General features: G+C 43.9%; 1 protein-coding gene across 6 annotated transcripts in view; it reads left to right on the forward strand.

Annotated features, from left to right (window-relative positions):
- The window catches only part of DGKD (diacylglycerol kinase delta), a 977,235-nt gene that overhangs the window by 849,385 nt on the left and 101,970 nt on the right, over positions 1–25,880 (forward strand). For all 6 annotated transcript variants that reach the window (XM_078666032.1, XM_078666033.1, XM_078666031.1 and 3 more), the window contains 2 exons: positions 22,359–22,470; positions 22,715–22,807. In XM_078666032.1, the coding sequence (XP_078522158.1) occupies positions 22,359–22,470; positions 22,715–22,807 (205 nt within the window). The remainder of the gene's footprint in view (positions 1–22,358; positions 22,471–22,714; positions 22,808–25,880) is intronic.

Below are 25,880 nucleotides of genomic sequence, written 5' to 3' on the forward strand. Positions count from 1 at the left end.
TTGACTTCTCAAGAAAATGCCTTGACTAAAGCAGTGTTAAGGTAACAGTAAATAAATGGCATTGTTTAGGAGTTACAAATAACTTAATAATGGCAACCTCTGTATTAAAAGGTGTTTGTAGCAGACTGCCTGCTAATAACGGTTAGAGTGCTGTTAATCATATCAAAATTACACTTTGTTGCAATGGTCTTGCAGTGAAGCACATAATAGAAAAACAAGAACAATACACTATAAAGCCTACTAATGTCAAAAAAGCAAATTAGTGTACTTACTTTAATTAAAGGAGGGCCAGATTCTCTTTTGAGTCTGCTAGGAAATTTCCAATAGCTGTTAAAACAAATGGAATGGAAAAAGGGCATCACTCCCTGAGGTTATGCATTGCTATAAAACTCGCTTTGCTGAGAGCAATACTGAGGGCTTCAATATGCATTTAACACTTTTTGCCTGTAACTGTACATCTGGCTGTTTTTCAGTATTAGTGCAAAGCATTTTTTGGGTGTCATGCAGTCAATATCTACCAGGGAAATGATAGCCAGACACTGAGACTAGTCTCATTGCATGCACAGCCCACATAATACTACACAGGTTGTTTGACCATACAACACATTCCTTTACAACGCATGCCTTTTCCACGCAAACCTTTACCTTGCAGATGCTTTTACCACGCATGCCTTTTACCGCGTATGGTAAGAATAATAAGGTAAGTGAAACCCATATGTAAATACTTTTTGTTAAAAATAGCATTAAGAAGCTTAAAGTACCTCTCACATTTATCTGGTCAAGCTAGACATGGGGAAAGTTACAGGTTCAGGCCATCTACAATAGAATGCAGGTCCGAAACAGGGACCAGGTAGGTCCTGTTGGAGAGTTATTCGTCTCAACTTTGGTGCAAGAGTTCCGTTCACGAGGAAGAAGCTTTCAGCACAAGGAACAAGTTGGGCATTGCTTACTGTCGTTGCTATGGCTCAAAGAGCCGTTCGTCCTTGGACCTCGCTTTAGTTGACTGTCGCAGACTTTTGCTGTTAGTGCGAAGTACAGGTCTTGTGTTGCTGGCCGCTGCAGACGATCGCAGTTGGCTTGAAGAGCAGCTCCCACTAGAGCTTTGCATTGGTGGTCGTGGCAGGTGGCCGATTCTTGGAGCAAGGAGCCTAAACTTCAGGATTTTCTACTTCTCTTGAGGAGTTCACTGATGCCAACCAAGGGTTCAGTATCTGGGAGCCACCTCTTGGAGATTAGGACTCACTCCACCAGTAGCCAGAAGCAGGGCTCAGGAGGTCCAGTTGGTGCTGGTCAGTAGCAGGCAGGCCTTGTCTCTGGATGATTGTTGTGTCCCTATAGCTCACACAGAGAGGTCAGCTACAGACCCTTAGGGTCACTCTGGATAGCCTTCGATCATGTCAACCGGGATATAATCTTCCTTAAGACAGCAAGGGGGTACTTCCGGCAGTAGGGCAGTCCTCCTTCTGAATATTCCACAGATCCAGTAATGTTCTGAAGATCCCATTTTTATACCTGGTGCCAGTGTTTGTTTGGGGAAATTTCATTACTTACTCCCTAAACTGGTTCTGGTCAGTTCTTTTCCTTTCCCTGGTCCTGACTGCAACCTGTTTAGGATGACAAAAGCAAGGGAAGGCCTGGTGTCTGGTTACTTTGTGTGTGCTGCTGGTACGGCCCTTTGAAATGTAATCCAGGCAGTTTCCAGCTTCTCCGTCCTATCAGAAGACCCTCTCCCCTTCACACCTAGGCTTCTTTTGTCTCGCTGTCTGGACGCAGTACACAATCAACAACAGCAGAACCATTCACAGTCATGTGAACGAGGACAATTGCTGAAAGCACAGTTGGTTTTAGCAAGAAAATGACAACTTTCGAAAAGTGGAATTTTTTGAATTGTAACTTAAAATCCGACTTCACCGGTAAAGAGGAATTTAAATTACAATTCATTTGAGGTCGAACCTAATTTCTCGATCTGCTCCCAATCTGAAGTTAGCACTTCTTAAAGCTAATATGGTAACCTCATTTTAGTCTGTAAGAGAGCTAGACCTTCCAACTGTGAAAAATAACTTTAGGAGTATATTAGTGTCACAATATGTAAAATGTAAACACACATGTCCTACTTTTTAAATATCATGCACCCTGCTCTGTGAGCCTTGAGGGCCTACCTAAGAGCAAGTATTAACCCCTCCCTTGCTGGTGACGGAACCGCACCGTCACCAGCCACGGACGCGCTGTGCTGATGACGGAGCGGTTCCGTCACGGCCCGCTCGGCACGCCTGCGCGGCGCGGATTCCGCGCCAGCGCTGGACGTTCTGTTTAGCGGGCGGGGCTGTGACGGAACCGCTCCGTCATCAGCACAGCGCACCCGAGGCTCGTGACGGAGCAGTTCCGTCAGGAGCAAGGGAGCGCCGCGCGGCCGCCCCGCCCCCTTAGCGCTGCGGCGGAATTGCCTCCGCAGCGAAGGGGTTAAAAAATAAGTTTTGAGCCTGGCATAAGGTGTATTTTGCTAGGTCGAAATGGCAATTAGAAAATGCATTAAATGTTGCAGTTCATCATCATCATCATTTTACTTTATTCGGTCATTTGTACAAAACACCATCAAAGTATACAGGTTGCAGTTTCAGGCCTGAGACAGATTTTTAAGTTCAAGAAAATTGTATTTGATATGAAAAAGAAAAAAGCAAGGTGTCAATACATAATACAATGGAAATATAAGACATTGAAAATTATGATAAATGAATCAAGCATAAGGTTGTACATAGCATCAAAAGGAAATCCGGGCAATGGAATGTAAAAGGAAAAAAAAAGAAAAGGTATATAAACATTAATCATAGAAGCAAGGAAATACCTGAAAGAAATGTAAAAATGATACAATGAGGAAAAGAAAAATGGAATGCAGTGAGCATTTAAGGGGGTTTAAGGACCTCCTGTTGCAATGGTAGTGGACAAAACGAACGATTAGCACAAGCATCCAGGTATAGCGTGATAGGAAGCCATAAGTGCAAACGCTTTGCGGCCATGTGGGCTGGAAAAACAAAAGCAGTGTCAAGTCTGTGGTTATGGCAAACATTGAACCACCACGCCTTAAAGGAGACCTTGGTGGAGTCTTTCCAATTTACCGTTATCTGCTGGAATGCAGCGACTAGTAGTAAATCAATAATCTGAGGCTTTAGTTCAGCATCGTCCCAACAAGGGGAAAGGCTACCTAAAAAAATGTTTATGTAAGACAAAGGGATATTTGTGTGAAAGATTAAATTGATTTGAGCCCAAACCTGCAACCAAAAAGCATGAACAGAGGTACATTAGAACAGCATGTGAAATAAAGTTGCTTGCGGGGAAGAACAAGACCAGCATGTGTGAGAAGTGTTTGGGAAGCGCTTATGGAGGTCAGAAGGTGTATATAGAAGTCTGTTATAAATAAAAAAATAGGGATTGCGTTAAGGTTGCCGCTCTTGAGGATTTACGTATCTTGATCCAAACTTTGTCCCACAGTGAAATTGGCCAGGACGTGGAAAGGTCACGCTCCCAACATTCCTCTACGTTGGATTTAGGCCTAGGAAAGTCAATATTGTGAAGATATTTATAAATGGAGGAGGCTTTTGGAGTGTTGCGCAAAAATGAGTGAAGTGAGGAGACAGGAGTAGGAGAAGCAGGAGATGGACGTAGCTGAGAGAGTTGATTGTAAGTTGCTAGTGCAGCCTCCCTAAGTAAATGATACTTACGAGTGAAAGAGGTAGGTAAGTCATAGATGGAACGAAGAGTGTTGAAAGATAAGAAAGAGGATTGAGAAAAGAGTTGTGAGACCCATAGTAATCCCTTGTGATGCCATGCTTTCCAGAAGAAGGGCTTATTGCGAATAAGTAGTGCGGTGTTGTGCCAAATGGTGGAAGAAAGGAAGTCAGCAATGGTCGCAGGAGGGGAAAGGGAAGAAGACAGGAGCAGTTTAGTAGTGAATTTATGGATGGGAGTGGAAATGGAAGAGGGTTTACGGGAGAAGGAAAGATATTCAGCGAAGGAGAAGGGAGAAAGAAGAAGGCGTTCAAATTTAGCCCATAAAGGACAAGGGGTGCTGGGATCCTGCAGCCAGAAAGAAGCTTGTCATAATGAAAACGCTCTATGGTAAGCAGGGAAGTTTGGAAAGTTAACTCCACCCTCCGCCTTAGGGCGAGTTAATCGGGCGAGAGACATTCTAGGCTTTTTCTTGTTCCAAAGAAAGGACATCAGAATGGAGTTGATTTTTTAAAACAATTTGGAAGGAATAGAAACCGGAATATTGGAAATAATGTAGAGAACTATGGGAGATAGCATCATTTTAATGGTGTCAAGGCGGCCCCACCAGGACAAATAAAGAGGATGCCACTTAGACGTCAAGTCCTCTAATTTTTGGGTGCATTTGGATAAACAGAGGGAAACAGTATCAGGAATGGTAGGAGTGATATGCAAACCGAGGTATTTAATATGGGAGGACTTCCAAGTGAAGTTGGAAGCAGCAAAGTCGGGTTTAAATGTGAATTTTGTTAAAGGTAGGATCTCACACTTCAGCAAATCAAAAGGGAGAGAGAGGACTAGGTAAGCCAGTCCGGGTCCCCTGGTTATATGTAGGATATCAATATAGGACTAGCTACGTTGTATTTAGTGGAACTCAGAAGGTATATCTGCGGGCAAACCCTTAGGTTTGGACATGAAGCCCTCACACACCAACCTAGTTGGTGTCATGCTTCATCATCGGGCCCACCACAGTGACACCGAATGTGTCCCGGGTGTGCTGCGACTCCAGATTACTGAGGAGCTGGTATTCTTGCTGAGTGTGCAGTGCTGGTGAGAATGAGGGTGAAAGATTAAAAGCTATACAGGTGGTCCCAGTTCCCGAGGGTAAAGGTAAATTTTAATACCTGGGCCCCTGTTAGCAAGATAAAAAGGCTGTGGACGATATGGAGTGTATTAGGAGCTCCTACGTCCATGTGGTCTACATGTTTCAGCCAGGCCTTTTGATTAAAACTGGCTTTCCTCAGGACCAATGAGTATGTGTAAGTGATGATTAACTATATTAAGTGATAGTGTGTGGTGAAAAAGTGTTGCACTCGCTAAGGTGCCGTACGTGTAAGAGGGGGATTCCCTCTACTTTACTGTACATAAAACACAGAGACAATACAGACATACAAAGAGAACCAATGAGAATGGTATCAAAACACAACATATGGCCGACTTCTAGTGTGCGTGAGCGACCTAGAGCGGCAGAGAACTTGGCCATGAGTGGATGCCATGGCCAGGGTGAACTATGGCGATAAAATGTTAAACGCGGTGGCAGTGGTGGGCTACACAGCGAAACAAGCATAGCGTGAGGTACAGGTAAGTATGGTACATAATTCCTCACACTTGCTACTTGCTGTTAAAGCCTCATGGGTCACTTGGCAGGGAGAGAGAGAAGACCCTAAATGTTTTTAAAAGGTCATGGTTAGGAAGGTACCTGTGGGGAGAGAAAATGCTGCTTACCCAGAGCGTCGTGTAGAGATCACTCGTTTACTCACGGTATTTCCGATCAGCGTGCTCCTGCGACCTATCGTCCTGCTCCAGTGTCCCGAGTGAACTGTGCATGGATCAGGTAAGTGCTTAAGTAGCCGGTTCAATTGGTGTCACCTGGAGAGGGGAGAGGGTGCGGTCGCGCTGGCTAGAAATGCGCATGCGCTGGTAGCTAGCGGCACTGGTGCTGTGCGTGCGCATAGTGTGGTAGCCGCGGTTGTCGCGCATGCGCACTGGGAGGCCTGGGCACTGAACAGACGCGCATGCGCCTCGGAACCCCGGAGTTATACAGCATTGGTATAGACATGTGCACTCTAGTGCGTGCACCGTGTGGGGGAAAGAAATTAATTAGAAAGGCCCGTGGGGGGCCAATGAAGATAAACAAACGATACAAATGATACAAAAGCAACAACAGCGAAGGGAAGCCTCTTGGCAAATAGGGCAATTACAGGATAGGGACAGACTACGAGTCTGAGCGCAGGCAGGGACACAGACCATCTACATGGAGGTGATTATCTCGCTAGAGCATTCCACGGGATAGAATCGTTGAGCCCCTCTATATGGGTAGAAAGGCGGTAAATCCAGCGTTGCTCTTTAGAGAGCAGAGTTTTCTCATCGCAGCATGAAAGTGCGAATTGTTCGATGACTGTCCAGGTGAAGTCATTTGGGGTATGATTTTGCACAATGAAGTGTTGGGTTAGCTTGCTGATATTTTTGCCACAGCGCATTGTGCTCCTGTGCTCGGTCATCCTGGTTCTGACTTTTCTGGTAGTCATACCGATGTATCTCAGACCGCAGCGACAGGTGATAAGGTATATAAGGTTGGACGAGTTACAATTAGTGAATTGCCTTTGTGTCCAGGTTTTCCCAGTTTCTAGTGACAACGTTTTAGAAGGGGCAGTCAGGTGGCAGACGCTGCAGTTGTTACATGGTTGGTGGCCTGTTAGTTCAGGTAGTCCCCATGTATTCAAAATTGTCTGACCTTTTAGTTGTGTCTTTCTGGGTCTCGTGGAGACCAGCTGGTCCCTCAGATTTTGTGCTCTCTTGTATGCGAACCGGGGTGGATCCCAGTTCCTTGTACCTGAATTGATAATTTTCCAATTTTTACGAATTATGTTGGAGACTTGGTTTGAGGCGGTATTGTAGGTGGTGACGCATGTCATTAAGGGAGTTTCTGGTGGTTTGACAACAGTTTCGAGGAGGGCCTCCCTGTTCTGGTTGCGTGCTCGCTTGCAAGATTTTGAAATGATTCTAGTTGGGTAACCACGGTCTTCCAACTTGTGGACCAAGGCTTTGGACTGGTGTTTGAAGTCATGGAGGTTGCTGCAGTTCCGGCGTATGCGCAGGAACTGCCCAAAAGGCAGATTCTCCCTCAAAGGTCTGGGGTGGAAACTGTCAAAGCGTAACAATGAGTTCCTGGATGTTGGTTTGTAATGAGTGATTGTTGTCAGACCCCCTTGATCAGCTCTTATGTTGAGGTCTAGAAACGCTAGTTCAGTTGGGCTGCTAGTGCAGGTGAACTTGAGAAATGGATCAAGGTTGTTGATCCACGTGAGGAAATCTTTCAGTGTTTCCTCATTGCCCTCCCAGACAATGAGAATATCGTCAATGTAGCGACGCCAGATTGTTATATTCGCTGAGTAGGGGTTCGTGGGGGCTTCGATGTTAGTTTGTTCAAAATGGTGGACATACAGCCCCGCCACGCTCGGCGCAAAGACACTGCCCATCGAGGTACCATTAGTTTGTAGGAAGAATGTGTCCTCATATTTGAAATAGTTCTCTTTTAATGCCAAAGTGGCGCAATCCAGAATGAAGTGACGGGGTGTGTGGTATTGCCAGTCAATCTCCATTAGGACATCGTGGAGTACCTTCAATGTGGCATCCTGTGGGAGGCTCGTGTAAAGACTCTCCACGTCTAATCCAACCAGGAGATGTTTATCGCTGTCGAAACTAACATCCTTGATGATGTTAAGGAGATGTTTCGTGTCTTGGAGGCAAGAGGAGGAATCCGCCACAACAGGTACAGTGGGCGCCCCAACCAGCACAGTGGTCAACAGAAGAAGACCCGGTCAGTGCAAACACAAGGAACAAAGCCAAAGAACAAGCGGGCCCGAGCAGATGACTAAACCAACTAATAACCTAGTATTCAACCTTTCTGATATACCCCTCACCAACGAGGAGACCAATGTCCTGAACAAAGGGCTGTCTTTCGTCCCGACCACCCGACTAGATACTTTTAAACTCCACGTCGAATTGACCGAGTTTTTCAGAAAACTGAGGTTAAAAGCGTTCTTTGAGAACAAGGAGAAACCAATTGACCCAGAAATCACTAACGAAACAGGGCTGAAACTCAAATCCAACTTCACCCCGTCACCTGCCACCGTGCCAGTAGAGATCAGCACCTTCGAGTTGGCAGTATACTCAGAAGTCGAGAAATTACAACCCCATAACCATTTCAATAATCTTTCATTCCGAGATAGGGAAATCGTCAAGAAACTTCAAAATGACCCTACTCGCATCATTAAACCAGCAGACAAAGGGGGCGGAATAGTCATCATGAATAAAAGCGACTACGACACAGAATGCCGCAGACTTCTAAGCGACACTCGTAACTATAGGAAACTACAGAGAGATCCGACTAAAGATCTACAAAAAAAGATCATAGAACTAGTGCAAGAGGCGTCTGACGCAGAATACATCTCCAAGCAAGAGGCTGATTACCTCAACACACGTGATGCGAAAGTACCCTACTTCTACATCATGCCCAAGGTGCACAAAGGGGTAACCCCACCACCGGGCAGACCTATAGTGTCAGGAATAAAATCCCTCCTAGAGCCGCTGTCACGGTTCTGTGATCACTACCTGAACCCGCTAGTCCAAAAAACCCGATCCTACATCCAAGACACGAAACATCTCCTTAACATCATCAAGGATGTTAGTTTCGACAGCGATAAACATCTCCTGGTTGGATTAGACGTGGAGAGTCTTTACACGAGCCTCCCACAGGATGCCACATTGAAGGTACTCCACGATGTCCTAATGGAGATTGACTGGCAATACCACACACCCCGTCACTTCATTCTGGATTGCGCCACTTTGGCATTAAAAGAGAACTATTTCAAATATGAGGACACATTCTTCCTACAAACTAATGGTACCTCGATGGGCAGTGTCTTTGCGCCGAGCGTGGCGGGGCTGTATGTCCACCATTTTGAACAAACTAACATCGAAGCCCCCACGAACCCCTACTCAGCGAATATAACAATCTGGCGTCGCTACATTGACGATATTCTCATTGTCTGGGAGGGCAATGAGGAAACACTGAAAGATTTCCTCACGTGGATCAACAACCTTGATCCATTTCTCAAGTTCACCTGCACTAGCAGCCCAACTGAACTAGCGTTTCTAGACCTCAACATAAGAGCTGATCAAGGGGGTCTGACAACAATCACTCATTACAAACCAACATCCAGGAACTCATTGTTACGCTTTGACAGTTTCCACCCCAGACCTTTGAGGGAGAATCTGCCTTTTGGGCAGTTCCTGCGCATACGCCGGAACTGCAGCAACCTCCATGACTTCAAACACCAGTCCAAAGCCTTGGTCCACAAGTTGGAAGACCGTGGTTACCCAACTAGAATCATTTCAAAATCTTGCAAGCGAGCACGCAACCAGAACAGGGAGGCCCTCCTCGAAACTGTTGTCAAACCACCAGAAACTCCCTTAATGACATGCGTCACCACCTACAATACCGCCTCAAACCAAGTCTCCAACATAATTCGTAAAAATTGGAAAATTATCAATTCAGGTACAAGGAACTGGGATCCACCCCGGTTCGCATACAAGAGAGCACAAAATCTGAGGGACCAGCTGGTCTCCACGAGACCCAGAAAGACACAACTAAAAGGTCAGACAATTTTGAATACATGGGGACTACCTGAACTAACAGGCCACCAACCATGTAACAACTGCAGCGTCTGCCACCTGACTGCCCCTTCTAAAACGTTGTCACTAGAAACTGGGAAAACCTGGACACAAAGGCAATTCACTAATTGTAACTCGTCCAACCTTATATACCTTATCACCTGTCGCTGCGGTCTGAGATACATCGGTATGACTACCAGAAAAGTCAGAACCAGGATGACCGAGCACAGGAGCACAATGCGCTGTGGCAAAAATATCAGCAAGCTAACCCAACACTTCATTGTGCAAAATCATACCCCAAATGACTTCACCTGGACAGTCATCGAACAATTCGCACTTTCATGCTGCGATGAGAAAACTCTGCTCTCTAAAGAGCAACGCTGGATTTACCGCCTTTCTACCCATATAGAGGGGCTCAACGATTCTATCCCGTGGAATGCTCTAGCGAGATAATCACCTCCATGTAGATGGTCTGTGTCCCTGCCTGCGCTCAGACTCGTAGTCTGTCCCTATCCTGTAATTGCCCTATTTGCCAAGAGGCTTCCCTTCGCTGTTGTTGCTTTTGTATCATTTGTATCGTTTGTTTATCTTCATTGGCCCCCCACGGGCCTTTCTAATTAATTTCTTTCCCCCACACGGTGCACGCACTAGAGTGCACATGTCTATACCAATGCTGTATAACTCCGGGGTTCCGAGGCGCATGCGCGTCTGTTCAGTGCCCAGGCCTCCCAGTGCACATGCGCGACAACCGCGGCTACCACACTATGCGCACGCACAGCACCAGTGCCGCTAGCTACCAGCGCATGCGCATTTCTAGCCAGCGCGACCGCACCCTCTCCCCTCTCCAGGTGACACCAATTGAACCGGCTACTTAAGCACTTACCTGATCCATGCACAGTTCACTCGGGACACTGGAGCAGGACGATAGGTCGCAGGAGCACGCTGATCGGAAATACCGTGAGTAAACGAGTGATCTCTACACGACGCTCTGGGTAAGCAGCATTTTCTCTCCCCACAGGTACCTTCCTAACCATGACCTTTTAAAAACATTTAGGGTCTTCTCTCTCTCCCTGCCAAGTGACCCATGAGGCTTTAACAGCAAGTAGCAAGTGTGAGGAATTATGTACCATACTTACCTGTACCTCACGCTATGCTTGTTTCGCTGTGTAGCCCACCACTGCCACCGCGTTTAACATTTTATCGCCATAGTTCACCCTGGCCATGGCATCCACTCATGGCCAAGTTCTCTGCCGCTCTAGGTCGCTCACGCACACTAGAAGTCGGCCATATGTTGTGTTTTGATACCATTCTCATTGGTTCTCTTTGTATGTCTGTATTGTCTCTGTGTTTTATGTACAGTAAAGTAGAGGGAATCCCCCTCTTACACGTACGGCACCTTAGCGAGTGCAACACTTTTTCACCACACACTATCACTTAATATAGTTAATCATCACTTACACATACTCATTGGTCCTGAGGAAAGCCAGTTTTAATCAAAAGGCCTGGCTGAAACATGTAGACCACATGGACGTAGGAGCTCCTAATACACTCCATATCGTCCACAGCCTTTTTATCTTGCTAACAGGGGCCCAGGTATTAAAATTTACCTTTACCCTCGGGAACTGGGACCACCTGTATAGCTTTTAATCTTTCACCCTCATTCTCACCAGCACTGCACACTCAGCAAGAATACCAGCTCCTCAGTAATCTGGAGTCGCAGCACACCCGGGACACATTCGGTGTCACTGTGGTGGGCCCGATGATGAAGCATGACACCAACTAGGTTGGTGTGTGAGGGCTTCATGTCCAAACCTAAGGGTTTGCCCGCAGATATACCTTCTGAGTTCCACTAAATACAACGTAGCTAGTCCTATATTGATATCCTACAGGATCTCACACTTATCATTATTGAGTTTGTAACCAGATATTTGGGAGTATTCATGCACTTCAGTAAGGAAGGCGGGAATCGAATCAGTGGGGTTAGAAATAAAAAGAAGAATGTCATCCGCGTATGCGGCGAGCTTAACTTGAGATTCTGAAGTTTGAAAACCTTGTATGGTAGGATTCTGACGAAGTCTAGACAAAAAGGGTTCTAAGGCCAAATTAAAAAGAAAAGGAGATAAGGGGCACCCTTGACGAACACCTCTTCCCAAATCAAAAAAGGAGGATATTTGACCATTAGCACAAACAGCTGCTCGTGGGTTGGAGTAGAGTAAGGAGATCAGAGAAATAAATTTAGGGCCAAAACCAAACCAATGAAGAGTGTGAAAAAGATAGGTCCATTCAACTCTATCGAATGCCTTTTCAGCATCCAGGGCAATGGCAGCGAGGGAGTGTGGCAAATGACGGGACTTAGATAAAACATTAAATAACAGTCTAGTATTATCAGTGATGAAGCGACCCTTGGCAAAGCCTGACTGTTCCTCACCCAGAAGATCCGGGAGAAGAAGATCTAGACGTGCTGCAAGAGACTTTGCAAATATTTTATAATCGATGTTAACCAAGGAGATTGGTCTATAATTCTTGCAATGTTGAGCATCTTTCCCTTCCTTGGGTATGAGACAGATATGTGCATCAGAGAAAGAACCCGAGGAAGAGCCCAAGGTGAGGAAAGCATCAATGAGGGAGTGTATTTTAGGGATGAGAAGTTTTGAGAAGTGAAGGAAGAATTCAACAGTAAAGCCATCCGGCCAAGGGGCTTTATCTTTTTGAAGACTTTGAAGTGCTGTGAGCAACTCTTGTTGAGAGATATTAAGCTCCAAATGAGAAAGGTCAAGTGGGAAGTGAGTTGGTTTTTGGATGTTGGAGAAAAAGTGATCTAAAGATTGGGAGGAGGGTTGGGTTTCGGAAGACTATAAGGTTTTGTAAAAGGCAGAAAATTCAGCAAGAATGTCTGTGTCTTTATGTTTAAGAACAGTGTGTGTGTCATAGATTGATTCAATATTTAATTTGTTATGCTTTACTTTCAAATAGTTGGCAAGAATCTTCCCAGCCTTATTTTTACCCCCGTAAAACTTTGCACTCGATTTTAATAAAAATAAAGATGCATCATCCGTGGACTTTTTGTTAAATTTCATTTTGGCATTAATCAAGGCTGTCAAGTTGTCCTGCGAGCGAGAGGTATAATAAGAATGCTCCAATTTCTTAATGTCAAGAAGGAGAGTAGCTGTGAAGTTACGAGCAGCTCTCCGTTTTTTTGCGACAAAGCCAATTATAAAGTCCCTTGCTGCAGCCTTGAAGGCATCCCAAATGGTATGTTTGGGAATGGAGGGAGCGTCATTGAGTGAAAAAAATTCACCAGAGAATTCAGTGAAGGATGAGGTAAATTTGGGGTCCAAGAGAAGGGAATTATTAAAGCGCCATCGCTTGGATCCAACTGATTGAGGGAGAATGTCAAGTTGAACCAAAGTAGGGGCATGGTCCGAGAGTAGTATCGGGCCAATTTCTGCATGGGTAAGGGTTTGGGCAATTGCATGAGTAACGAAAATGTAATCAATGCGGGATTGGGAATGATGACAGGGAGAGTAAAAAGTGAATTCCCGCAACTCTGGGTTACATAGACGCCAGGCATCAGTGAGTTTATGTTGACTGACAGCTTGAGAGAAGAGTTTGTGTGATTTATTAGGAATGAAGGGAGCCTTGGAATGTCTATCCAAAAAGGGGTCAAGGGGCTGGTTGCAATCTCCCGCTAAAATAAAGTTATTATCAATAAATCTGGAAATATGATGAGAGAAGGTATACCAGAAAGTAGGATCACCAGCAGTGGGGGCATAGACATTTAGAAGGGAAATTGAAACATTCTTAATGGAAAGCTTAACAAATATCCAGCGACCAACATCATCCGATTCCTGAATAACCAAAGAGTGAGATAGACGTTTGTGGCATAAAATGGCTACACCATTGCGTTTGCCATCCCCTGGGGAATAATATACATCACCCACCCAAGTTCTCTTCAACTTAACAGATTCTTCAGCAGATAAATGAGTCTCTTGCAAAAAGGCAATGTCAACATTCAAGCGTGCAAGGTGGGACAAAATTCTTTGTCGCTTGATGGGAGAATTAACGCCCTTAACATTCCATGTAACTATTTTTAGCGACATATCATAAAAATGAAACGGAAAAGATCGTTAAAAAGAAGAGAAAAATAAGTGCCCAGAATAATAAAATGAATAAAAAGGATATAAAAGTCAAAAAGAGGTGATGTAACGTGAAGTTGAAAAAAAGTAAGGAGGAGAAACAGGTGAATAAGCAGAAAAAATGCTAGTAGAGTGAGAAAAAGCAAGGAAAGAGTATACAAAGAGGAAATAAGAAGAGAGGAAGGGAAAAAATTCAGTAAAAAAAGGAACCAGGTCAAGAACAAATGAGGAGCTACTAGGAAAGGATCAAAAGAAGGAAGGGAGGAGAAAAAAGAGAGGGAAGAATGTGAGTCAAGAGCAAATGCGGAAACTGAAAAAGTGGTAATGAGAGTTAGATGATTGAAGAAATAAAGTAGAGGACTACAAATGCAGGAAAAAGGAACATGGAAAAGGAACATGGAAAAGGTAAAGACATGGAAGTGAGTAAAAAAGAGAAATAGAAGACACCTTTGAACAAAGTAGAATTAGAGATAAAAACAAGATCAAAAACAAACAGGGAATAATGAAGAACAAGGGAAGGAGGAAAACATACTTACGGAGGGTGAAACTGGGAAAGGGTGATACGAGGAGGGGAAGACGAGAAGAGAAAACTGAGGGGGCAGCGCCCACAGGGGGAGGCGGTACACCGATGCAAGCGAACCATCAAACCAAGGGAAGGACATACTGTGGACTATGAAACCTGTGGAAGAAAAAAAAAAGAAAGCAAGAGAATTGTAAAGAAGAAAACATCAAAAGGATTACTGGTAGAAGCAAAATACAAAAATAAGTTGGAAAAAGGTGAACATATTATGGAATTAGAAGGGAATAAATGTAAAGGGAAAGAAAGCAATTAGGAGAAGGGTGGAAACAACATGGTAAGAGGAAACACATGTAACATAAACACAAACTATGCGAACTAGCAAGTGAATCACAATAGTAGGTCATGAAAGTCATGGAGGGAAAGCTGATGAAGAACTGGAGAGGTCCATTTGAGATTCTTGGCAGGAATTAAGGAAGCTCCGGAGGCGTACGGGATCCTCATAAGTCGTCGTTTTGTTGTTATGAGTGACTCTGAAGAGGCAGTGGTGGAAAAGGCCATATCTGGCGCCAATGGATCGGAGCTCTGGTCGCATATCTAGGAAAGCTTTACGCCGGTTGGCTGTGGCTCTAGCGTAATCTTGCGCGAAGAAGAGGGTAGAACCTGACCATGTAAGGCGAGGAGAAGCTCGGGCCGCTGACAAAACTTTAAGGAGGTCAGTGTATTCCAGAAAGTACATGATGACACCTCGCGGTCTGGAAGAAGCAGAGGAAGACGAGGAAATGCGGCCGAGCCTATGTGCTCGTTGGATGTTAAGCGTGGTACCCTCAGGTAAGTGGAGGAGCTTGGGCAGGAAAGATTTGAAAAAAGCAACGGGGTCATTCCCCTCACAATTCTCTGCCAGGCCGTAAATACGAAGGTTGTTGCGTCGATTGCGATTCTCAAGCTCCTCGACCTGCTTCTGGAGAGAGCAAATCTGCGACTGCATGTGCGTCACCTTGGAGGATGATTCCTGGAGAGAAGATATGGAGTGTTCCACAACCGTTACTCTTGCATCCATCTGTGACCAATTGTCAGTTAAGACCTGCAACTTCGAGTTGGTTTCTTCCATAAAAGGTCGAAGAGCACATATCTCCTCCAACAGTAGCTCCATAGATACAGCTGAAGTGGAGCCTGACGGAGATGGAGGGTCTTTTTTGAGACGTTTCGACGTAACTTTTCCTGGAGCGTGAACAGAACGTTCTGTGTTGGACTGCGACATTTGAACGGCCAGTGCTTGAGACGCTTCCAGATGCGCCAATGCGGAAAAGACTTTGGAATTTTTGATGAAGACACGTCGTGGAGTTTTGGAAACACGTCCAATTGCGCCTCCTTCCATACGGTGAAAGCCGTCAACAAACAGAAAGCAATAAAGAGACTAAACTCTGAAATAGTCTATGTCTGTTAGAGTCAATAGGAGAATGGAGGAGGGTTAATCAGCAAAAGCATAAAAAAAACAAAAAGATCCGAAGGCAACCATCATAACCATTTAGGCGCAGCCAAAGTACACGTAGAAACATGTAGCAGTATCCATTTGCGTAAGTGAGGAAATCTTTATACCAGAAAATAGTGCGCAGAATGTCCAAAAACTGTGAACCAAAACGCCAGCATATGTTGAAAAGATAAAAAAAAAGAAGAAAATCAGCAAGAGAATTGTAGCACCATGGCAAGCAAGGGCAGCCTGGAGAATATGCGCAGGTAGAAGGAGGCTCTGGTAGCTAGAAGAAACAGGAGCGTCGTGTTGAAAGCAGGCAGTGAGGACAAAATGGCGGCCGAAATCACAACACCAGCAAATGTTCCTCATGTAGAATAGGGCAAGCAGAGCAGAAGCATTAATGCGGCAAAACGTGGGAAAATAAGCTCATCGCAACCTTATGCTGGGGTTAAAGGCAGCAGATGGAGGCAGCATTCACCGATGCGATGAGCGCGTCAGACGCGCGATGCAAAAACAAAATGGCGGTCGCGGCTGACAGGGAGCCGCGGCTGCTCGCAAATGCCGAGAAAAGTGCTTGCCTGGTGCCGAAATCAGCCGCCGCCGAGTCCACAATTTTCCCCTCGCATTCCGAGAGGGAAAGCTTCTTTTCGCTATTAGCCGGCACAGGTAATAGAGGGTGAGTCCCTCGGCCGAGTCGGAGCGCTCACATCCGAGCCGCCATCCGCATCGGGCGCTAAGCCACGCCCCCCTGAGACAGATTTTTAAAAGACTATTTTAGAGGATAGAATGCTGCTGTCCAATAATAGCATTTCATCTGCAGGCCCTGGGTACAGGTAGTACTATGTACTAGGGTACTAGGGACTTACAAGTAAATTAAATGTACCAATTAGATGTGGGACAATTTTACCAGTTTTTAAGGAACGAGCACAAGCGCTTTAGCACTGGTTAACAGGGGTAAGGTGCACAGAGTCCTAATGCCAACAAAGTTAGTTCAACAAGACAAGGGAGTGAAGAGAAACATGTTTTGGGAATGCCACACCAAGGATGTCAAATGTATCAGATATTGTAAAATGTTTTAACTGGTGAATCCATTGTAGTAGTTTACTTTTTCGTTTAAAGTGGGTAACCATTATGTCAGTAAAACATTGAAGCAAAGGCATGAAATTGTATTCATTACAAATAATGGTTCCAATCAATATCATGGAAACATTGGAAATGTTTTGAAATTGGATGATGGAGTAAGTATTCTGGCCCTTTAATAATGGAGGCAGTCTCAATAATAAATTATGGTTTACTTACTTTGAGAACCCACATTTATCAACTAAACCATGTGGAATTTATATCTCTAAAAAGCAAGCAGATCAATAAAACGCAAGACATTTACAAGTGATGGAGTCAAAGAGTAAAACAAGATAATGTGATATTTTACCTATAAGATCAAGCTTGTAAATCACCCCTGTGAACAATTCTGTGTGATGCATGGAAAAGAAGAAAACTGAAATTAAGAATCATGGAGCCGAATATTAAAAAAAGGAGACTAATGTTAAGTGTGCCAGAGCAGTACATTTTGTCATATGGCAAAACAATCTTCATGTGGAGGACACTAAAGATGGCAAATAGGCAAGCCAATGTATTGAATGAAAGTTGAAAGTTTATATTAAGTAATACCGGACATAAATATTTTTCATCTGCACCTGCAGAATATATGTCTCATATCCCAAGCTTAGAGCAGATAGCTCCTAATGTCAACTTCATGCACACCATTTTCTCTCTCGAGGTTGTATAATAGTCATGAACTCGACTCTTCGTCAGTTGTTTTATCTCTCCCTTGACACCGGGTACAATCCCAAAACCCACATTTTAAGGGTATTCTTGAAATATATAAACTGGGTTCATTTCAACATCCAAGCTGCTAACGTCTTTTATTACTTCATGTGCAGTGGTGGCTAGCAGGTCCCAAGGGTGATGGGGTGGGTTGCAAAAAAAAACAACAGAATACATTAAATTAAATATAACACACTTACCTTCCTGCTACAAGCGCAATGTCCTCAGTCTCTTCTCTCCTCAAGGCTGGCTCCCAAACCAATCCTGACGCTGCTCTCATGCTCAAGAGAGCAGCGCCTTGATTGGAGGGAGTGGCCTCTGTCGATGCTCCCGAGGGCTCCTGATGAGAGGTTTAAAGTGCCCATGTCTGGCTGGCCATAGCAAGATAACTGGCCAAAGAGACATGTGAACTTTAAACAAGTGCAAAGGGCAGCCTACCCTCCTCCCTGCTGCTGCTGCTGCCATTCAGCAGGCCAGCCCCGTTCTGACACCGTTTGGAATGGGGTGCCGAAAAATAAAATGGTAATAAATTAACTCCATTACCATTTTATTTTTACGTTTTGGGGGTATTTCAGTGGGGCAACACTCTTTTGCTATAACGGAGGAGCCACCCCTGTTAATTTTTGTATTGACTCTCTCATTTACTTCAATATGTAGCCACCGTGCAACTGAAGGCCAATTTACCAAAATTGGAAATATAATCAATGCACAACTCTTGGTGTAATATAAAAATTAATTAATAAATATGCACATTTAAGACATTATGCAGATATCTGTTCTGTAGCGCTGAAATTCCACCTGCTTAATATGACTAATTACTAAAGCTTCATAAAGTGTATTTGTTATTGAGTTTATTTTTTACACGTTAAGCACAAAATCAACATGTTTTACATGTTAAAGAAGGCATATGTTCTGATTTGCCTTATTCACTTGAAAAATCTACGACGTCCTAAAATGTAATAATGGTGACTATTTTAGATGATATTGAAAACAAACTCCCAAATATGGGAACAGTTTCACCTGTTCCACAATTTCCGAGCCCACATGTATACTTTTCATTGTGATTCGTCCTGTGGGCTGGCACATTACTTTGGATTTTATTTACATTGGTGTACATGTCGAGTGAGTCCATATATGTGACATAAGCATTGATAAATCTCTGAAGCTACCTCTGAGATTGGGAGAGCAGCACTGCATCAACTGCATATAATGGGGATACAACGGTTACCATTTTTGGTGGAGTTATAACCAGTGTGCAACATTTGGCAGCATTTTAAATCATTCCTGGTGCACACCCTTTGATACATCAAATAATTCTGTGCAGTCTCCCTTACCCCACACATCTAACGTTTGTGACTAGATGCTCATGCATATATCTCAAGAGATTTACTGCCTTGGTGTGCACCCACTTTTAATCCAAAATCACCTATAAATTTCCCTTATTAACATTGTCAGATGCAAATTTGACATGCTAACAGTCTCCAGGTAGATTTATTTTCCCTGTTGCATAGGCACATCTGTTTAGTTGTGTAATTTTGAATCTAGTCACCCCTCTAGACCCTGGTTTCAATACACCAATAACGTGTTTTAATATATTCATCTGTAGATTATTCTGAATAAGGTATTGTGGGAGTATGCCAACTAGAGACACATTATTATGGTGCTTGTTAATTCCTTACTTAGAATTTATTTCCACAGCTAATTCTCCTTCTCTGTAACCTACCCATCCACATACAAGACAGAGTAAACTTAATTCTCATTGCATATATGCAATCAGTCTGAATTTCAGAACGCAGGAGTGCATCTAATTCACATTTCTAGTCCCATAGCATCTCTTTTTCTGTAATCTCATAGTCTTCTACTGACCCAGGAATTCAGAGATGTAAAGGAGATCGCAAGAGCCCAAAGGGATCCTTGAAGTTTCTTCTTGATAGGGAGGCTTCCCTACTTGTTTGGCATTATAAAGAGACTTACTAGGATGACCAGACTCTATGATTTGCTGTTCCACTGCAGCTCTTTATGTTGAGCTGGATTTGTTTGATGGTGGTGCAAATCTTCAGCAATCTAGACTAGTTACTACAGTAATTGATTAACCCCCTTTGCCCCTCAACATGCCCATCAACATTTCCTTTCCAACCCCATACAGGAGTGGGTCATTTACTTTATATGGACAATCGGTGACTTGGTGTAAAGAAATGCCTCGTTTTGTTTAATCACCTCCATGTTTTTGGGCTGATGATGCTGGTTTTGTGACTCCGAATGCACTGAGGCCTTCTAACCAGACCCTAAAATGTGTGTCGAATTGGCTGTATCCAATTGGAAATTACTAACTTAACTGTAAGTCCCAAGTATATGGTACCCTGCTACCCAGGGCATGTAAGTTAGAGAGGTAACCAAGGCGTGAGCACTGGTTGTGCCCCCCTAGAGGTCCCCCAAGTAAAACGAGTCCCTCCAATCTGCCACTGCAGACTGATAGCCCGACTTTGCCATTGAAAGCAATGGCATAGCCGCTACAGTCCCTGTACATCTGTGTCAGTCACCCCTCTGGCAGTTCTAACAAATCCTAAAGTAGGATGCAGCATATTAAGCCAAGGTGGGTAACTACTGTCCACCAGCTGAGTTTACGCAGTTTTGCCTACTCCGCGTTCCGTTGCAAACGCGCCATTCAGGCAAAGCCACGACTCAATGGCGGAGCGTAGTTAGCCTGCACCTCCACCCTCCGGAGGCAAGAGAGCGGCAATGTGGAGGAGGAGGAAGCCACGGGGCAGGTAAGTGCCTTTTAATTACTTTTAATTATTTTGGGAGGGCACAGAGCGGAGCTAAGTTCCACGGATTTGCTTTCCAACTCAGTGGAACTTCGCGTAGAGGCACTACGCCTGCTCCGCCCAGTGTTACAGCAAATGACACAGGCAGGACATATAGTTTACATGTCCTGACAGTAAACACAGTTTTTTCTGTGGAAAGACTTGGTTGCCCAATTGGCGAGTACTGGATTACACGTTGACCCCTAAGCTGTTCTAACCCCTGGACTTTGCCTTCAAAGTGGGCACTCCAATGTATCAAACAACTCATTACATTATGCCCGACTTGTATCTCAAGTCAAAGTTAATGTAACTTAATGCATTGTGCAGTTTTAGCAAAACTGACACTTTGTTGCCTTTTAAACTCTTGTGCCTTGCCGGATACACATGGAATCTGTTCCAAGAGACAGTTTTCGGCCCTTCTGGAGAGACATGCCAACGACTGTCAGAAAGAGGTGTTACCTCCCTTCTACAGGAAGCCTTTTAGGTGTTAGTCCTAAAATGCAGGCTTCAATGTGGAAGCCTCATTTGAACAACAGATGTATCACATGAGGGAGGAGGGCTACTCCATTGTTCAAGGCAGACAGGCTGGCGCGGAGAGCAGAGAGGGGAAACCAGTTGCCAACCCAGTTTCCCAGGGGATTATAGCCCTGCGGTAGCCACACTCCAGGGGTGGGCTAGCGAGGTGTGAACACCGAGAGAGGGGTCTCGCCATCTTGGGAGTCAGCAGAATGATGCATCCTGGAATAGCCAGATGCCACACTCCACAAGAAGTTGTCACCAGGTGGGAGGGACCCTGGTAGCCCGTTGGCTACCAGCCGCATCCTGCCCTGAGGGTATCTTCCGAGCACAAGAGGGGCACTCCTGGCACCCAAACCTCAGATCTCATCCAACTTGGGAGAAGGACCGAAGAAGGATTGCCCTGCTGCACCAAGGGACCATCTAAAAGAGACTGCGCCATTGGATATTGCACCTGCTGCATGAGGTAGCTAGCGAAGAGAGGGACTGCTCAAGGGAAAGCTATCTCCAGAAATGAGCCAAGCCAAGAGACTCCTAGGACCAGCCAACTAGCCTCCTGTTTGCAGCACAGGGATACAACAGCTGAAAAAGCCTCCTGGGCCAGGCTGGTAGCCCAAAGCCGTGAAGTTGTTACTGCCACCCTTGTGCAGCACCAAGAACTAAGACCCAGCGCACAGCGTTGCACCCGAGTTCCCTGAACCCAGCAGTGCTGTTGAACAGTTGCTGGGATCCTCAGACGGTGAGTTATCGACCCAGGAAGAATTGGCCTGTGACAGCGACAACAGGCAACTAGTAGTCCAATGGCAATTAGACTTCGGACAGAGCGGAAAGGACTCCGTGGGATATCGACCCTCTCACCATCTTTCTGGAAAAAATACCCGCAGGAAGACTCCCGTTGATCATGTTGCACCCACAGCATCCTCAAAGCATCTTCAGCATCCTTCATCCCTTGCATCGGGGCCACTTCACAGGAATCCATTGCAACACAGATAAAGTGCCTGTAATTGCTGGAGGACTGCTTCTTCTGTGACTGTAAGTGTTCTTAAGAACCTTTCTGTTTCCCCTGACTAGCTCCCCGCTTCTAAACGACCGCAATGGCACTTACCCAAGCCTTCCTTAAACACGTTTCCCAGTGTAAAATTTGTTGAGTTTGCCAAGGCTTATTTGTGGTTGCGTGAAATTGCTGTGATTTATTATTGCTTGTAAAATCAGCATCTCCGGAACCCTCAGTAGATTGTTTTCATTCTAGTGTCAAAATCCTGATAAAAATGTGGTCTATTTTTAGAAATTGCTGTCAGACTTCTTGAGTGTTGTGTTTATTTCTTCTTCAATTGTTTTGGTACTGTTTAAATGCTTTATACTAGTTCTTTGCTGCTCAGTGCCACAGCTACCCAGGTTTGAGCTAAGGGTTTAACAGACTAAACCTACTGGTCCTAAAGGGGTTGGTAAGTGTATTACATGGTGACATCGCACAACTACACCCCATTTCCTCATCATGATGTTATTACTAGTAATAGATCTGTAATGTCATGGTTTATTTATGTCGCTCATCAGTGGTGAAAAATAATCATGTGTATATCACATATTCATTTAAAGCTGAAATGGATTTTTCAGGGCTTGGTCTCATTCTCCTTTGTTTCTCTGACTAGCATTCGGGATATTGCCAAATCTCATCAAGACATGGAGCAGGAACTTGCTCATGCAGTCAATGCCAGCTCAAAGTCCATGGACAAGGTCTATGCTAAATCTAAGAGCATAGAAGTAAGCAATTTCAATGACTGTTATTTTCTTCATGACTCCTGGCTTTGTGTTTTTACTTCTTTGTCTTATTGTCCTCAACTCTTCTTGCATGTCTTAACTTCTCTTTATCTGACTTTAATGCTGATTGCTCAGCTGTTATGAACCTTTCTCCAGTGCATATATTTGTAAAATGCTTGTGTCCACTTATTTTTATTGGTTAGCTCCTTTTTCTCCATGATTTGACATTCACTTTCTTTCATCAAAGGATATGAACTGCAGTCTGGTGTTAGAAATGGTGAATAATGTGAAAGCTCTTCATAATGAAACTCAACTGCTGTTGGCTGGCAAGATGGCTTTGGTAAGTAGGGTATGGAAACAGTGATATTGTGATACCACTGGTAAATGGTGGCTATTGAAGAGTGAACGTAAAAGACACATTGAATTTAATGGAGCTATAGGGGCTAGTTGGTGGAAACCTTGGAAATTATTCTTTAGGGATAAGTGGAACAGACCTTTTCTCAAGACTCTGGGGTCATTAGTGGTTTTGGGGCAGTCTCCATGGTGGGGGTTTACTTGCAAGTTTCCTACCACCTTCACTATCATTATGCTGAAAAGGTATAGCCAATAATCCCTTTGTACACGCCTGTCCTGAATGGCTGATAAAGAAAGCAGTAAAGACTGACTCAAGGGAGTGGGTTCGGTTTTGGCCAAAGTCCAGTTTGACACTGTGGTCACAGACACAAAATATCAACATTTCATTAGTGTTATCTCTTTCACACAGGAATAATATTTTAGAATCAGCAAAGTAAAGCACTTATAGAATAGAAGAACTAAATAAAGATGATACTCTTAAAACCTTCTGACATCAAAATATGAGGCTGACATTTTGCAAGCACCTAAAAACAAGCCTCTTTTAATTTAAAAATGTGTGTGGTGGTGACCAGAAAGATTATTTGGGTGAATTGCTGACCCTGCTGCAACAATTTAGAAATATGGTTCCTTACTGGGAAATACTGGAGGGGCTTTGAAAACGTGTCTATACATTTGGTAATTGAACTGTCTGGCCGGACGCCATGACAGCAAACGGAATTAAGTAGACTTCTCAGGAAGTTCAATCTAAGCTATAGAAGTGAACCAAAATCAGACGAGAACAATTTACATTTACATTTGAACGATGACTGGTACCTCTTCTTTTTTAGTTAAAACTGAGCCTGTTTGGTGCGGCAGTGGTTCTAATTTTACAGATATGAGAGGGGTACCAGCAGGTCTTCAAAGAACCTGTTATTTGTCACTTTAGTTCAGCATCCTGAGTCAGATTGGCAAGAGGTCTTTTGAGCCTGAAGAGCTCCTGGTAGTTGGGGAACCTAAGGTTTTCCATAGTCTCCAGGGGCTTCTATGTATGATCAGTGTTGATGGCATCCAGTGGTCCATGCGCCCCGCTGGCCAATGTCAGAGATGCATAACATCTTTTTACCGGCAGTAATTCTGGAACCGTACTTCATAGGAAAATCGATCAGATTGTTACATTTCCTGTTCATGGCTGCAAAAGAGGTACACATGGTCCTAGGAGAAAGGTAGGAAGTTCCTATTGGAAGTTCACTCAGTAGCTTGAGCGTGGCTGAGTGGAGAAGTTGTATTGTGGCTCTCATGCCATATATTACAGCGCACCCATGCATATATTTCATGCTATTCTCAAGCACAGTCCTATCCTGAGGATCTAACATACACACACACATTCATCAAAACAAACACACCCACTACCACCTCATTAAATGCAGTCCATAACAAACAACACTTAATCACAGGGAATAAAAGGACCTAGGGTTAGATTTACGAAGTTTCTTCTTAGTCATATAAGACAGTTTAGAATGAGTGTTCTTCTTTAATGACATTTCCAAGCATGTATAGTAAAAGGGAATACCCCTACACAAGCAGCTGTTACTTAATTCACATTCTCATACTTAACATTCTACTACAGGCTTCAATGTTCTATGCTAGCAGAAAATATAGAAATGAAGTATGACATTTGGTGCCGGAAATGAGGGTGATCCAGCCGTATCCCACATATGGCAGCTATTATTGAGCCAGATCCTGGATCTGGATGGCCCTAGTGGATTATCCCAAATTTGTTGTGGTGTAATTTTCAGACTCTGGGACACTTTGTCTGCTTTCTGTTCAGAGCAGAAACATGCAGACGGTAAAGGGACTGTCTTATTTTCAGCTGGGCCTAAAACAATGGTCTAATTTAAAGGGTCTTCCGAGTATCATTCTGGCTAGGAGCTATCTGAACTCTTAACACCTAGAAGATGATGTAATGGAGGAAACAAAGGCTCAGAGATTGTTATTGCTTCACAAATACTTAAGAGAAACTATGATTTGCAGGTAGATTTTTGACTTGTAACCCCTGTATGTAAGAGATATGCATGCATTGTAAGAACGTCCGATGTATCTGATGTATATGTATGAATAATTACACATATAAAGGTTTAAGGAACCCTAATTTATTTTTTATTGAATCTTTTATAGCACTACACATCCCAATGTAGGGTGTCAGAGTGCGTTACATCACAGGCATACATTATACAGAGACAATCTATCATATTAATGCATATATCAGTGTACAGGAAATGTTACATAAAATAATGAGGGTTACAAGGTATAGGAAAACATGTTATTTTTACTGGTAGGCATTGTATGTAAAGAGTCCATGATCGGGAGAAATACAAAGTCAGGAGTTAAAATGCAAAACAGTGTTTGGGGTTGACTGTAATAATGCAACTTTATTATCACCCACATAAACATTTTTTAGCAACTTAATAATAATGCCAGATTGAAAAAACAATAAGGTTCTAAATCCATGACTTGCAGTTCGCATGCAACTCCTTGATTCAGTTCATAGCTCACTGTGCTATGTTAGGAGGGTTGTAACTTATGAACTGCAAGTAACAAAAGAATCCATGGGTCAAAAGCAGTAGCTCACATATCTATCTAAATAAAATACAAATCTGTGATCTGCATGGTAAACAGTGTAATTTACAGCAGGCGCTTTAACCATTTCTGCTACCTCACCGGGGCATTGCTTGGTCAGTAAGACTGTTGGGGGGAGCTTCTGATTTTTCTGCAATCACGGCAGCATACTATTTCAATCATTATATGATAAGCAGTGCATGTGGAGGGCTTAAAGGCCAGTGGAAAGGAAAAGGAGTGTGGATCGTGAGGGGATACTTAAAACATAGTATTTTGGAAAATAACCCTTTGTTAGGACCCTCAAAACAGAGACAGAGTGAATGTGTGTGTTTTTGTCTGAGTGCGTATTTACAAACCTCAGGTGATATCTGAGAGACACCTTACCATACCGGACTCAAATCTCCTGTACCCAACTATTCAGTAAAAAATACATCTATTGGGGGGGTGTAACACCCCTAAACACT

The sequence above is a fragment of the Lissotriton helveticus genome, chromosome 11, assembly GCF_964261635.1.
Source record: "Lissotriton helveticus chromosome 11, aLisHel1.1, whole genome shotgun sequence".
NCBI classification, from domain to species: Eukaryota; Metazoa; Chordata; class Amphibia; order Caudata; family Salamandridae; genus Lissotriton; species Lissotriton helveticus.